At 39.3% G+C, this 15,836-nt stretch overlaps 2 protein-coding genes across 26 annotated transcripts in view; one reads left to right on the top strand and one right to left on the bottom strand.

The window, feature by feature from the left end:
* ZRANB3 (zinc finger RANBP2-type containing 3) overlaps positions 1 to 14,645 on the top strand; it is a 331,454-nt gene extending 316,809 nt beyond the window's left edge. For all 24 annotated transcript variants that reach the window (XM_054679794.2, XM_016949745.4, XM_016949744.4 and 21 more), the window contains 4 exons: positions 4,916 to 5,026; positions 6,058 to 6,460; positions 10,885 to 11,016; positions 13,409 to 14,645. In XM_054679794.2, coding sequence (XP_054535769.1) covers positions 4,916 to 5,026; positions 6,058 to 6,460; positions 10,885 to 11,016; positions 13,409 to 13,507 — 745 coding nt within the window. In that variant the 3' untranslated portion in view covers positions 13,508 to 14,645. The remainder of the gene's footprint in view (positions 1 to 4,915; positions 5,027 to 6,057; positions 6,461 to 10,884; positions 11,017 to 13,408) is intronic.
* The window catches only part of RAB3GAP1 (RAB3 GTPase activating protein catalytic subunit 1), a 198,652-nt gene that overhangs the window by 13,857 nt on the left and 168,959 nt on the right, over positions 1 to 15,836 (bottom strand). The window lies entirely within an intron of this gene.

Raw genomic sequence — 15,836 nt, 5'->3', positions numbered from 1 at the left:
TGATTACATTGGGCCCACTCAGTAATCTCCCTATCTTAAAGTGAGCTGATTAGTAATCTAATTATATCTGTAAAGTCCTTTTATAGCATTATCTAAATTAGTGATTGATTAAATAACCGAGAGACAGGAATCCTAGAGGGTATCTTAAAATTCTGCCTACTACACAAGTTAAAAGACTATTCTAGTATACCTGGAGAAAAACGATGAGGATCTGTATTAAGTTATTACAATGGGAATCAGGAAAGAGAATGAAGAGAGCTCTTAAGGAGGTATATCTAGAGACTTGGTGACTGATTATAGAGAGGCAGAGAGAGAGAGGCCTCCAGGGAAACCAACTTAGCAGCATCATGAAATGAAACCTCTGTACCTGCAGCAGGGAGATACTATCGGGAAGCATTCTGATTCTTGCTGCAGAACCCAAGTTAAGTCTCAGTAATTTGGAATAACCATGTATCTCTGAAAGCAAATGTGAAATATGCTGTTGAACAACAGCATTGACTGGCAGTCTGTATAAGGATCAGTTAGACACTGTCCTATCAATTTACTTTCTAGAGAAACTGAATCAGAGAGTCTCCAGACTTAGAAGCATCAGGCTCAGTAGAGATAAAGAGTGAGGTATTATATTGAAAACTGAAACTCCTCGGACCCCCTTTTTTGCACAGCTTTCAGATTGACAGCAGCGACATTTTACTTCCTAAGCAGGACGTTAGAGGATTTCTCTCTTAAAAGTATTGAATGGTTCTGAAAAAAGACCTATAGTTAACTGACTTTGGGCACTCCCCCAAATGCAATTGACTTTGGGCACTCCCCCAAAAACATTGATAAAGGTCTCCAACCAGATTATCCGCCAGTGATGTCCACCAGTTTGCAGGCCCCATCCAAGCTCAGAGCTTGCAGTCAGCTTTTGAATGTCTCACTTTTACATTTGAATGGTAGCCAAGATTACCAGCCACTGTTTTGGTTACTGAGTCCCATTTATCAGAGGCAGGCCTAATTCACTTGGAGCCCTGTCATGTTTAGGATGCCAATTGTTTAATCTCTGGTTACAGCTGAGCTCGAAAGCAGGTCAGAAATCCAGAGCCCAAGATTGTGTTCATTGATGTGGGCCACTTTGCAGCGTACACTTTTCTTGCAAAAATTGCCATCTTCCACTCCCGTCCCTATCCAGGAATTTGTTTAGTAGACAACATTCTCCCTTCTCTATTTACTAAAATTGGGATTTACCATAATCCTTTTGGGAGTTGGTGAACTTCCTAGCAAACCTCAGTAGAAAATTAAGTATTGGCAACTTGCAACTACGTTTGAAAAGTTGTCAGCTCCGTTTTTTGGAATTTGTTCGTCTGTTTCTTGTGGTTTCCAAAAATTTATTCTTAAACCTCTTGTAGGAAAGCAAAAGGTTATTTTTAGTTTCTAAATCTCTGACTAGATTTCTCAGCATCTTTTAGTTACTGAATTAGGTTTTTAAGCTTTTAAACATTGAATAATACCTCAGGCAAGGCTTAATATCCCATTGCCCCTCAAAGCTAGGAAGCTTTTGAGTTCATTTAGAATTCACAGAAATACTTTCCCAAAGTGCATTTTTCAAGGGAATAAAATGGTTGAAGAAATTGTTGGAGGTGGGGCCAGAGAAGGAGGAAATATGGGAACTAAAAGGGCAAGTAAAAGAACTCTAAAACAATTTACTGTGCTTTAGCTACTACTACTGCCCAGACTGGAGCACGATGGCTTAATTTCCTTTTTGCTCTAAGAAAGACATGCAAGTAGAGTGCAAACATGTGAAAAGATATTCCCCCTTACTCTTAATAGGAATGCAAATTTTAAAATCTATGATGAGATGCCTATCACTATTAGCAGAGACTCTTAAAAATGACACTGTGCTAGTGAAAGAGAAGAAACAGATACTCTTATTCATTGCTGGTGGATACATACACTGGTATAACCTTAGAGGAAAGAAATTTGTCAAAATCTACACACATTTAAAACACCTAAGACCTTTGACCAAGGAATTCTACTTCTGGGGATTTATTCTATAGATACATAATGTGTAGAAAATATCATATATAACGATATCTATTGCAGCATTGTTTGTGATAGCAAAGAATGAAAACAACCTAAATGTGCATTTATGAGAGACTGGTTAAATATATGGTTTATCCATATAATGGAATAACATGGAGCCATTAAAAAGAATAGGGAAACTATGAATCCTAATAAGGAAAGATCTCTGAGAAGCATGTTTTGGTAAAAAGAGCAAGGTGAAGATTAGTGTATATGCTATGCTATTATTTATTTCTAAAAATAAAAGGTATAATGAAAAATGAGTGCTAGTGGGTACGGGTTTCTTTTTGTTTTGTTTTTGTTTGAGACAGGGTCTCAATCTGTTGCTCAGGTTGGAGTGCAGTGGCGGGATCTCAGCTCACTGCAACCTCTGCCTCCCGGTTTCAAGTGATTCTCCTGCCCCTGCCTCCCAGGTAGCTGGGACTGCAGGTGCGCACCACCACGCCCAGCTAATTTTTATATTTTTAGTAGAGACAGGGTTTCACCATGTTGGCCAGTCTGGTCTCGAACTTCTGACCTCAAATGATCCACCCGCCTTGGCCTCTCAAAGTGCCGGGATTACATGCGTGAGCCACTGCACCCAGCCTCAGGTTTCTTTTTGGAGTGATGAAAATATTCTGGAATTAGTGATGATGGTTGTACAGCCTTGTGAATATACTGTTAATGCACTTAATTATAAACTTTAAATTGGTGAATTTTATGCTCTGTGAATGATATGTCAATGGAAATGCAAAAGTAAGTAAATAAAAGGCATACACCTATACTCAGAAAAAAATAAGCTATTGCTTATTTTATTTTTCTTTCTTTCTTTTTTTTTGAGACAGAGTCTCTCTCTGTCACCCAGGCTGGAGTGCAGTGGCGCAATCTCAGTTCACTGCACCCTCCATCTTCCCGGTTCAAGCGGTTCTCCTGCCTCAGCCTCCTGAGTAGCTGGGATTACAGACACACACCACTATGCCCAGATAATTTTTGTACTTTTAGTAGAGACAGGGTTTCACCATGTGAATGTGTGAAAAGATATTCCCCCTTACTCTTAATAGGAATGCGAATTTTAAAATCTATGATGAGATACCTATCACTATTAGCAGACTAATATGTTGGCCAGGCTGGTCTCGAACTCCTGACCTCAGGAGACCCACCCATCTTGGGCTCCCAAAGTGCTGGGATTACAGATATGAGCCACCATGCCAGGCCAAAAATAAACTATTTCTAAAATGAGCCAGACACGGTGGCTCACACCTGTAATTCCAGCACTTGGGGAGGCTGAGACAGGCGGATCAATTGAGGCCAGTTCGAGACCAGCCTGGCTAACATGGCAAATTCCCATCTCTACTAAAAATACAATAATTGGCCAAGCATGGTGGTGCATGCTCGTAATCCCAGCTACGGGAGGCTGAGGCATGAGAATAGCTTGAACCAGAAGGTGGAGGTTGCAATGAGCTGAGATAGTGTCATTGCACTCCAGCCTGGGCAACAGAGTGAGACCCTGTCTCAAAAAATAAAATAAAATAAAATGAATTAATCAGCATTTCTGCAAAGATGAATTAGCATGTCTCTGAGAGATAGGGAAATACACTATTTCTCTAATGATATCCAGGGTTCCTAAAAGATCTTTTGGTCTAATTGGCGAGGGATGTATTGTACACATCCCAGGGATGTCAGTCAGACTCCAGTTACTGCTGTCTCAGTGTGATGGCTTCCAGAAGACATGCAATAAAATGACTCAAGGTCATTTTGAGTCAAAATAAAATAAAAACAAAACTGCCAACAGAGGTAACTTTTGGGGAGGGGAAAAAGGAAGATGGGAGTGAGAGAGAAAATTTCTCATCACCATAAACATGCTTGTTTGCCTTTTGAATTTAGAACCATGTGCTTATATCACCTAATCAAAAATTAATAAAATAGTTTATTAAAAAAGGAAACCTGTTTATTATTAAATCTATCCTAATAACATAAAGCAAATTTCTAAAATTTTACCTACGATCGCACAATTCCATTGTGATTGAACTTTAATTTTATTGTCAAGCTGCCTAATTAAGAAGCACTCAATAATATTAAGAAATTCATGTTTAAACTAATTTCCAAAAAAATCTACAATAGGTGTAAACCATCAGAGAAACTAGGCCAATTAATAAGAAGGAATTAATCAGGTAATTGCATTTTACCAACTTAAATTCCCCCATCACCTTTAATGGGAATAACTTCTCTTTACTTCTAGTCCCTGAACATTGTGTGGTATTGTTAGTGTTGGGTAATAAGGTTCTGAATCCCATATCAAGAGTGGCTTTATTTCCGTGGAAGAATCCATAAACCCTGTATGGGCTGATAATAAGGGGAACAACCTTGAGATTACAGAAGATGTGATTGAACCTGGTTAACTAAAAAGAAACTCAGTTTACCCAAACACTGATACACTATTATAACTGACTAAGGTGATTTGGAGAAGCCTTGAAGGGAAGGCCAAGAGGGAGGTAAAATACAGTTAGAGATTTTCTGCACAGCTTGCCAAGCAGTTTCCTTAAGGCTGTCAGTTGTGCGTGTATTTGATCATTTCTTATTCTCACACCGACTCCTTTTTCCCCTAAATGAAAATTGCTCCAAAGGATATTGAATGACTCTTGAATTTCTTAGAAAAAGAAATTTGAGAAAACTAATTTGGAACAAAGAGATGTATTTCTCACATAATGGACACCAAGATAAAGGGTAAAAATTCCATTTTCTAACTTGAGTTTCAGCACAGTTAATAGAATTATGCTTGCTTTTTCTTCTATTGCTTTTGCAAGGAACAATGTGAACATGCAATAGAGACATTTTTATATGAGATAGAGGGAATCTATTTAACATATCATTGTTTTAGATACATAACCAAAGAAGATGTTGCCGTAGCCTCAATGGACAAAGTGAAGAATGTTGGGGGCCATGTCCGTCTGATCACAAAGGAGTCCAGGCCACGGGATCCTTTCACAAAGTAAGGTTTTTCTACTACTAGTATATAGTAGTACTAATTCCACTCCTTTACATTTATGTATTGATTTTCATAATAATATCTCACCTTTGCATGACCACTTTAGAGGTTACAAAGAACGTTCACAAGATAGTAGCTCTTCAGTTGTCCTAGCAACCTGTTGAGGTACCTGGTGTCCTCATTTTAAACATTAGAGATGAAGAAGGACACTGAGACCAGGTGGACTAAGTAACCTGCCCCAGGGCTTGCGGGTAGATGCCAGGAGACCTGAGGTTAAATCTGGGCTCTGTCCCCGAATCTTGAGCTCCATCATTAGAAGTCTTTCTTTTAACTCTTCTAACAAACAACCATGGAAAACAGACAAAGCAGCTGTTGTTACTTCCCAAGTAGGACTTTCTAACAAAATTGAGTAGTGTACCTTTTCTTTTATTCTAACAAATTGAGCACATATCCTATCATGTTTTGTATCCTATCATGTTTAATTTCATCCACTCTGTGTTTACCTATAGGAGCAAGTCTTCTGTTCTAATTCCTATCAGCACTGTCAGCTATTTCACTCTGTCACTTTATGGCTGTGACTCTGTTTCCTGTGAGCTAGCAGAGGCTGGAGGAGAGAGTTTGTAATTACTTCTCTGAGCTAATGAGGTGTGTGACCACATATATTTAAGGAGCAGGGTAGCCACTAAGCTTTGGTTGGGGTTTTACATTAGCCTGTCCTTTCCCAGCCTGAAGAAGCATTTTCTAACAGCTTCTCCAGATGTTTCACATGTTTCCAGATCGTTTAACACAAGGGCATCCCCTTGTGTTAATTCCCAAGAGAGGCAACATATTTATATTCAATTAATTTTTGTAACACACCATTCTTCTTTACTTGGCATGGAATATAGAGGGCTGACTGTAAGTATTTTATTTCTACACTGTGATCTGTGTTTACTATTTATCCGTATAGAAACTTTGATAACCTTTATATGAAGCAATTACTATTTAGCCTAATCATTCATTAGTTACCTATTCAATGTTTTTATCAATTGTAGAAAACTTCTTGAAGATGGAGCCTGTGTCCCATTTCTAAATCCATACGCAGTCCAGGCAGATCTCACTGTGAAGCCCTCTACATCCAAAGGCTATTTGCAAGCTGTGGATAATGAAGGAAATCCACTTTGCCTTCGCTGTCAGCAACCCACTTGCCAGACTAAGCAAGCGTGTAAAGCGAACTCTTGGGATTCACGGTTTTGCTCTCTGAAATGTCAGGAAGAGTTTTGGATTCGATCTAATAACAGTTACCTGAGAGCCAAAGTATTTGAAACTGAACATGGTGTGTGTCAGCTCTGTAATGTGAACGCACAAGAACTCTTTTTACGTCTGAGAGATGCCCCTAAAAGTCAGAGGAAGAATCTTCTGGATGCTACCTGGACTTCAAAACTCCCATTAGAACAGGTAAGTTATAATCATGTGATAGATAGAAGGCAGCATTGTACTGAGTAATGAATATTGACTCTCTATTTTGTACATTTTAACATGGGAATATTCAGATATATAAAAGGAAAGAAAATAATGGACCCATATGTCCATCAGCCAGCTTTAACAGTTTCCAGCATTTTGGCATTCATTTTCATCTGTCATTGACTCACTTGTTTCTCCTAGAATATTTTATTTATTTATTTATTTTTTATTTATTTATTTATTTATTTATTTATTTTGGAGACAGAGTTTCGCCCTTGTCACCCAGGCTGGAGTGCAGTGGCGCAATCTCAACTCACTGCAACCTCTGCCACCTGGGTTCAAGCGATACTCATGCCTCAGCCTCCTGAGTAGCTGGAATTACAGGCATGTGCCACCACACCTGGCTAATTTTTGTATTTTCAGTAGAGACGGGATTTCACCATATTGGCCAGGCTAGTTTTGAACCCCTGACCTCAGGTGATCCACCCGCCTCAGCCTCCCAAAGTGCTGGGATTACAGGCATGAGCCATCATGCCTGGCCATCTCCTAGATTATTTTAAAGAAAATTCCAGACGTTTCTTTTCACTCTTGAATATTTTCATTCTGTATCTCTCACAGGTAAAGACCTCCTTCCTTCCTTCTATCCTTCTTTTCCTCTCCCTCCCCTGTTACCCCCTCCCTCTTCCCCTTTCTGTCTCTCTCCCTTCCTTCCTCCCTTCCTTCCTTTTCTCCTTTCCTCCTTCCCTCTTTGCTTGTCCTCATTTCCTTTCCTCTCTTTCTTTTAAATATAATCCCAGTATGAGTTATCACACCCAACACAATTACAATTCCTTAATTATACTAAGTCTATGTTTGGTTTCCCAGGTTGTCTCAAAAATGCCTTTTGCTGGGCGCAGTGGCTCACACCTGTAATCCCAACACTTTGGGAGGCCAAGGCAGGTGTATCACCTGAGGTCAGGAGTTCGAGACCAGCCTGGCCAATATGGAGAAACCCCATCTTTACTAAAAGTATAAAAAATTAGCCAGGCGTGGTGGCAAGCACCTGTAATCCCAACTTCTCGGGAGCTGAGGCAGAAGAATCGCTTGAACCTGAGAAGCAGAGGTTGCAGTGAGCCAAGATCATGCCACTGCACTCCAGCTTGGGCAACAGAGCAAGACTCTGTCTCCAAAAAAAAAAAAAAAAGTATTTTATAGTTACTTTGTTCAAATTAGAATCAAAATGTCACCCACATAGTATATTTGATTATAATGCCTCTTATGCTTCATTTAATCTATTATAGCACCCCATTCCTTTTTTATACTATCATACTATCAATGGTTGAATATACTGGATCATTTGCCATTCTGGATTTGTCTTCCTGTATCTGCAAGGTATTGTTTGACATGTTCCTCTGTTCCCCCAATTTTCTCAGTAAGAATTGTAAGATCTAGAGGCTTAGTTTCATTCTCATTCAGTTATTTTGGGAAAAGATCTTAACAGGTGGTGCAGTATATCAAGAGGCACCTATGGTCTGGCGATTCCCCTTTCCATGTTAATATTGAAAGACAAGAGGCAAACAGATAACCCAGAAATGTAGTCCATCACAATCAGAGGCTATGTATGTGTATATACACTCACACACATATATGTGTTCATTGCATTGAAAAATATAATTTTAATACACCAAATTATGACAAATTATTATTTATAGCACACTATCATCAATATTCACTTTCATTTCCAAAATTCAACTGGATTTCTAATCTTGCTATCTGAACAATTCTAAATTTCAAACTGGGCCAGGCGTTGGCTCATACCTGTAATCCCAGTACTTGGAGAGGCCAAGGCGGGAGGATTGCTTGAGCCAAGAGTTACCAGCCTGAGCAACATAGTGGAACCCCATTTCTACAAAAGAAAAAAACCAGAACAATTAGCCGGGTATGGTAGCATGCACCTGTAGTCCCAGCTAGTGGAACCCCATTTCTACAAAAGAAAAAAAACCTGAAAAATTAGCCAGGTGTGGTAGCATGCACCTGTAGTCCCAGCTACTTGGTTGGCTGAGATAGGAGGATTGCTTGAGCCCAGAAGGTCAAGGCTGCAGTGAGCTGTGATGGTGCCACTGCACTCCAGCCTGGGCAACAGAGCGAGACCCTATCTCTAAATAAAATGTAATTTTGTAATGTGCTTAATTTAAAAAGAATCACCCCTCAGCCACTGTGTGCCCACTAAAATATTGGATGAATTCCTGCCAGTTTGACAAATTATATATTTTTATTTACCTAGGACAGTGTTGCTGAATTATGAGAGAATGAATTAATCGGCATTTCTGCAAAGATGAATTAGCATGTCTCTGAGAGATAGGGAAATACACTATTTCTCTAATGATATCCAGAGTTCCTGAAAGATCTTTTGGTCTCATTGGCGAGGGACATATTGTACACATCCCAGGGATGTCAGTCAGACTCCAGTTACTGTTGTCTCAGCATGATGGCTTCCAGAAGACATGCAACAAAATGACTCAAGGTCATTGAAAGCAACCTGTCCAGGAATGCAGAAGTAATATAATAGGCATCTAAAACAAAAGTGCTCTGAGAATAAGGAACACAATAGGCTCGAATTGGGTAGGACTAGAGAGTGATTTTATATGTATATATAATATATATATAAATATATATAATAAAAATATATATTTATAATAATATATAATAAAACATATATAATATATATTATTATGTATATTTTTATATTAGATATATATATATTTTTTTTTTTTTTTTGAGATTGGGTCTGGGATCTCACTGTGTTTCCCAGGATGATCTTGAACTCCTGGCTCCTGGGCCAAGTGATCCTCCTGCCTCAGCCTCCCAAACATCTGGGATTACAGGCATGCACTACCACATCAAGTGATTCCTTCAAGAGGTGGGCAAATTTAGGATATTGAAGAGTGGCCTCAAGTGATTTGCCTTACAATTGCTTGGAAAAACTAAAGAAGCATCTTCTGAATTATTGAGTCTGTCAGAGTGGGGGCTGCTCAGAGAGAAGGAATTGGTTTAAAAAGGCAAAACCAAAATGGATTTTTTTCCCCTAAGACTATGCCATTTGCTTGATGCACAAGACCGCCATTTGTAGTAGCTTCTAACAATGCCAACCTCAAAAACAAAAATCAATACATTTCTTCTAACAGAAGTTGGGAAGTTCAGCACAGAAGAGAAGGTAAGGCAGGCAGTAACAAAGGTCAGCTGGACAAAGTTTACTGCTCCAACTTGTTGCCTCTTGTGACTCCTCATGGGCCAGCACTATTGATCAGGTCATTGTGCCTGACAGGCTTGCTTAAACAGGCTTTATACATAATCATGGGTTCCCATGGCCAGCAGCCGTGAAGTTGAAGGAAATAAAAGCAAGTGCCATACTCATCTTTGTGATATTTAGACAACTGCATTGCCGTGGTGTGAGTTGGTTTTACTACCTCAGGTAAAATGATAAAATACATCCCATTTTAATGTAGGTTATCATTGATTAAATATAAAATGTGTATATATGGACTGGCCTAAATAAAGGCTACTTTAAACGGTCATCTTTAATTATTCCAAATATGCAAGTTACAGATATTTGTTCTAGAAATTTCATTCCAGTTCACATAACTTGGAAAGTTCTCTGGTGAATAGTATAAAAGTTCTAGGTAATAGCTATTGACATTAAACTGCCATTGTATAGTGACAAAAGCATTTAGGTCAACAATTAAAGATTGTTTGACTCAGTAGTATTGAGAAGTTTTAAATTTCTTTTTTTTTTTGAGACCGAGTCTGTCACCCAGGCTGGAGTGCAGTGGTGCAATCTCTGCTCACTGCAAGCTCCACCTCTCGGGTTCACGCCATTCTCCTGCCTCAGCCTCTGCAGTAGCTGGGACTACAGACACCTGCCACCATGCCTGGCTAATTTTTTGTATTTTTAGTAGAGACGGGGTTTCACCGTGTTAGCCAGGATTGTCTCGATCTCCTGACCTCGTGATCCACCTGCCCTGGCCTCCCAAAGTGCTGGGATTACAGGCATGAGCCACTGTGCCTGGCTGAGAAGTTTTAAATTTCTAATCTGTTCTTATTCTTTTCTTAGATTTGGTTTAGTGAATATATAAACTAACTTACAGGTGTAGAAAAACCAGTTTTTCCCAATCTGTCAGGAGTCTTGGTATTTTATATTTTCTTGTAATTTTTTCAAAATGAGTTAGCTTAAGGGAGAAAAAAAACTTGCAGAAACACATCTTATTGCTTTCAAACTTCTAACAGAGGGTTTTTTCTACTCACAATAAAAGCTATAAAAAGCTCTCCTGATGTATTTTTCCCTATGATTTTCCTGTATAAACATGATTGCACAATGCAAAACCAACAAACACTTCTTGCAGTATATGTTGAAAATTGCTGATCTTGTATTCTTATTGCAGCTAAATGAAATGATAAGAAACCCAGGGGAAGGACATTTCTGGCAGGTGGATCACATCAAGCCAGTGTATGGGGGAGGAGGACAGTGTTCCCTGGACAACCTGCAGACTCTCTGCACAGTCTGTCACAAAGAGGTCAGTGAAGCTCTCATATAGCTTTGACTGCATCCTGAGAAGTCAAATGGAAAATTGTGCACACAGTTGTGGAAGATTATGTGGATGAATTTATCTCTGGTCTGAGATTCGAGGCGCATTTTACTCCTTTCATCACCTAACACTTGCCTTTCCTCTCAAGGCCCGTGTCACAGATGCAAGAGAAGCTGCTTCCCTTTTCATTCATTCTAGGACCAAGACATTTGTACCACTACCAAGAAAGAAATGAATACAGTTTACATATTGTCTTGATGAGACCCGGATCCTCAAACTGGAAGTTTGGTGAATTGGGGCAGTGATACATGTTTGCATATAACTAAGGATATCCTGAAATATCTGAAAACATTGATAAGTTATCTCTAGGACCAACTCAGTTCAACATGCAAAGGTTTCATTGCTGGCCAAAGTATGAAACCAATTAACTCTGCCCCATCTTTGGGTAGTTAGTTACCTGTTGCTTAGAATGAGAGGAAAAAACACATACTATTGTTTATCTACCAGGATGAATTTTTTACAGGCAGTCCAGTAAAAGGTAGTGGGATTTACCTGCTGAGATCATCGTAGAAATATTCAATATGCAACTTCGTATTCAACTTTTTTTCACTTACAGCAAGATCTAAGCATTTCTCATGTACTCTAACCATTCATAACTTATATCATCTAAAATGACTGCATAATACAGTATTCTATTGAGCAGATCTCTACTGTAGTTTACTTAACCATTCCCATACTGATTAATATTTATCTAAATTTTTTTGCTTTTATATATCATGCCACCAAGCACATTTTTTTGTAAACAAACCTGTTTTCTACATTTTGAGGTCATTCCTTAAGGTAGATTCTCATGTGTAAAAATCACGGAGTCACAAGTATTTGGATATTTTTGACAATGTAGGAATTTATCACCAAACTGTTTTCCAAAGAATTTTACTCATTTATGGCCCCAGAAGCCCATTTAACTGCCACTGGGTATGGTCAGTGGGTGCCAATGTGGTGCAGGGAGAATGGCCTGCAATTGTTTTGTTTGCTAAAGACATCGATGTTTTTAAAAGATGCTAATCAGTTATATTTAAACTTTTGAGTACTATTTCAGATCCTTTGCCAATGTTTATAAAGTATGAACTCTTTACTACTTTTTTTTTTTTTTTTTTGAGACAGAGTCTTGCTCTGTCACCCAGGCTGGAGTGTGATGGTGTGATCTCAGCATGATCTCGGCTCACTGCAACCTCTGCCTCCTGGGTTCAAGCTGATTCTCCTACCTCAGCCTCCTGAGTAGCTAGGATTACAGGCACCCGCCACCACACCTGGCTGATTTTTGTATTTTTAGTAGAGACGGGGTTTCACCATGTTGTCCAGGCTGGTCTCAAACTCCTGACCTCAGGTGATCTACCTGCCTTGGCCTTTCAAAGCGTTGGGATTACAGGTGTGAGCCACCGCCCTCCACCGTAAGCTTCTCTTCTGTCCTTACTGTTTCCGCCTGGAACACCTCACATGGACTTCAGTTGGGAAAAAAAAGTCATCTGATTTCTCAGCTGTGCAAGTTATTAGCAAATTCAAGACCTATAAGAGAATTAAGAAATAGCCAAAGAAAATGCAGCCCTTTCTGTAATTATTTTTTTAGATTCTCATGAAAAATGTTATTTGTGGGATTAGCAGAAGAATCCAGTTCTGGTCTATGTCATTTTATTTTCTACACCAGCTCATCTGTTGAGTTGGAAATGACCTCTGGGATCAGAGAATAGGAAGTGGGTAGATTTTCTTCGCTGGGTAATCCCAAGTTGCCTTAAGAACTCCCACTTGGGGAGGCTGAGGTGGGCGGATCACTTGAGGTCAGGAGTTCGAGACCAGCCTGGCCAACATGGCAAAACCCCGTCTCCACTAAAAATACAAAAATTAGCTGGGTGTGGTGGCAGGTGCCTATAATTCCAGCTACTCTGGAGGCTGAGGCTGGAGAATTGCTTGAACCTGTGGGGCGGAGGTTGCAGTGAGCCGAGATCACATCACTTCACTTCAGCCTTGGCAAAAGAACAAAACTCCATCTCAAAAAAAAAAAAAAAAAAAACTCCCACTTGGATGGGAGAATCAGGGCCTTCCTAGTCTCCAAATGAGGAATTCATGCTGTTGCTGGGTAGCAAGACATCCCCTAAGTTGTATGTTTTCTCCTGCTATGTTGGTCCTATGAACCTAGGACCTCAGGATCTCAGAGCTGCTGAGATACTCTGCCTTGTGGTTTGGTAACTCTTCCATAGCCAACCACTGGAAAATGGGTGTAGTGACTGTAGATTTTCCAAACTAACAATATAAAGAGTTTTTGAGCTTTTGTAGCCAGTGCTTTTTTCCTAACATGTACACATGCCTATTTTTTAACTTTTAGAGAACTGCCAGACAAGCTAAGGAAAGAAGCCAGGTGAGAAGACAATCTCTAGCATCAAAGCATGGATCAGACATCACACGATTTTTGGTAAAGAAGTAAAGTAGAAAAATATATGAATGAATGACAAATGGTTTACATGTGGAAGACTTTAATACAGAAGTTTTCCATGTTTGTTTAATATATCGAGAGTAAAAATTTTCAGAACAAAAATCAAGAATTCAAATTCTCTTCTACTAATTACTTTTAGTATTAAATACATTTTGAAAGTACTTAACAGAAACTAAGATACAATACTGAATATTTCTGTGGTCTTTTTGATTTGATGCAGACTCGCAATTATGTTTCAGCAATGTTTTGTAAAGCTCTTTACCCCTAATATGCCTAATCACTGTATTGTGCATAGATTGTGTTTAAAAAATGTACTCTCAATTACCTAAAAATGCTTCTGGATTAGTATTGTTCTGGACTGTCATAGGTATGAATGGAACATTGCAAAACCTTATGGGAAATTTCAGACGCAAATCATTATTTGGGAATTCTGGGCCAAGCATGACCAGCCTGCTTAGGATTCAAGAGAGACTGTCCACTAAATACCTCCAGAATGAGCTTGGGGCACACATTTTGGGTGTTGCTTTTCTTGCTTTATTTCTTAGCTAGTCATCTTTATCAAAAATATCCTTTTCAAAATGAGATACCTATGGTGTTTGTGGACAATTTGGGGGTTCTGTGTAAAGTAATTGTTAAAACTATTAATTAACTGAAAACATAAAATGTAAAATGCCACTTAAGCTTGATTTTTTAGATCTTTTTTTAAAAAATGAATAAAACTAGGCTTACTGTTGGCTGGGCGCAGTGGCTCACGCATGTAATCCCAGCACTTTGGGAGGCCAAAGTGGGTGGATCATGAGGTCAGGAGATAGATCGAGACCATCCTGGCTAATACGGTGAAACCCCATCTCTACTAAAAATACAAAAAATTAGCCGGGCATGGTGTTGTGCGCGTGTAATCTCAGATACTCGGGAGGCTGAGGCAGGAGAATTGCTTGAACCCGGGAAGCAGAGGTTGCAGTGAGCCGAGATCACGCCATTGAACTCCAGCCTGGGCGACAGAGCGAGACTCCGTCTCAAACAAACAAACAAACAAAAAAAACTAAGCGTACTATCAAAATACACTTTGTCTTCTGGTTCTCATTTTCTGTTTTTAAAACCCTGTGTTATTAAAGATATATTTCTGGTACTTATTTTAAAAAGAGTGATGATGATAAAACACTTTATAATAAGGCATAATCAGATGGTTATATGCATTTAAATATACAATAATAACATTAAAATGTAATTGACATAAAATAAGAGTGACGATGAAACAAACCCAGGGCCTAGTCCTGCAATATGTCAGAATCATGAGGGCAAAGAGTCAGAACTATACAAAATACAGGACCGAGGAAGAATTACATTCCCAAAAGGGAGCTGTTTGTAAATACTATTAGGACATATACCTCTTTAGTTTGAGCATTTTCCCACGTTAATTAATAGCTAGTGTTTTACAACATAAAGGACTTGTTTTTAGAAAGATTATACAAAGATTATACAACCACAGTTGTTCCTCAGTTTCTATTTCATTGTATGAGATCAAGTCATGTTGGTTATTTTATAAATGAAGTTGGGCTTTCTTTGGCCTCCTTTCTGCTTAGTTGGTCAGGTGCTCTTTGCAGTTTTCTGCCTCATTTCCAAGGTAACCTAGGATTTGTCACGGTTGAGAGCCAAGAAGCAGGCACGCTGCCTTTCCTCCAGCATGGGGTTTTGCAAGCGAGGTCTAAGTAGGTCAAATTTGAGGGGAACTTGCTCTTCAGATCACACTAAGGTGATAATTCTAAGGAGAAAGTTCTCAGATGTAAGAACTGTGTGATGGTTTGAGGTGAAACAATCCATGAAGATAGGCTCAGTCTATACCAGGTTTCAGAATTCTGACTAATTAAAAATGCCGTAAGGAGCATTGAGCATTTGCTGTACAGGACACTGACTGGCCCGTTCCCATCCCTTCCTGACATGTCTCAGAGCTCTGTGTCCTGCCTTCCCCTAATTTGGTCTGCATTACTTGTGGGGCACATTGAGATGAAGGGTTCTGAGACTGAAAATAAAGATAGAGATTGATCTAATAACCAAGACCGAAAGGGCATCTTGAGGACTCTTCTTTCCTCCTCACAATCTGAAACAGAAGCTCCCCACTATGTATTGCAAATGGGAGGTTATGACAGAGGGACACAGAAAGTGTCAGAGCAAGTGGCAGATCCTGAGTGCAGAAGGAAGTGCAGATGCCCCAGGAAGAAGACAGCTGCTGCCACTCAGGAGATGGAGATGGAGTGAAAACACAGGTGGGTACAATGCGTGTAAAAGGATAGGCCTGGCTCTGAAAAGACTCAGAGAAGCT

The sequence above is a fragment of the Pan troglodytes genome, chromosome 13, assembly GCF_028858775.2.
Source record: "Pan troglodytes isolate AG18354 chromosome 13, NHGRI_mPanTro3-v2.0_pri, whole genome shotgun sequence".
In the NCBI taxonomy this organism is placed as follows: Eukaryota; Metazoa; Chordata; class Mammalia; order Primates; family Hominidae; genus Pan; species Pan troglodytes.
Note: the sequence above shows the minus strand (reverse complement) of the source record. Positions and strands in the feature narration are given on the sequence as shown.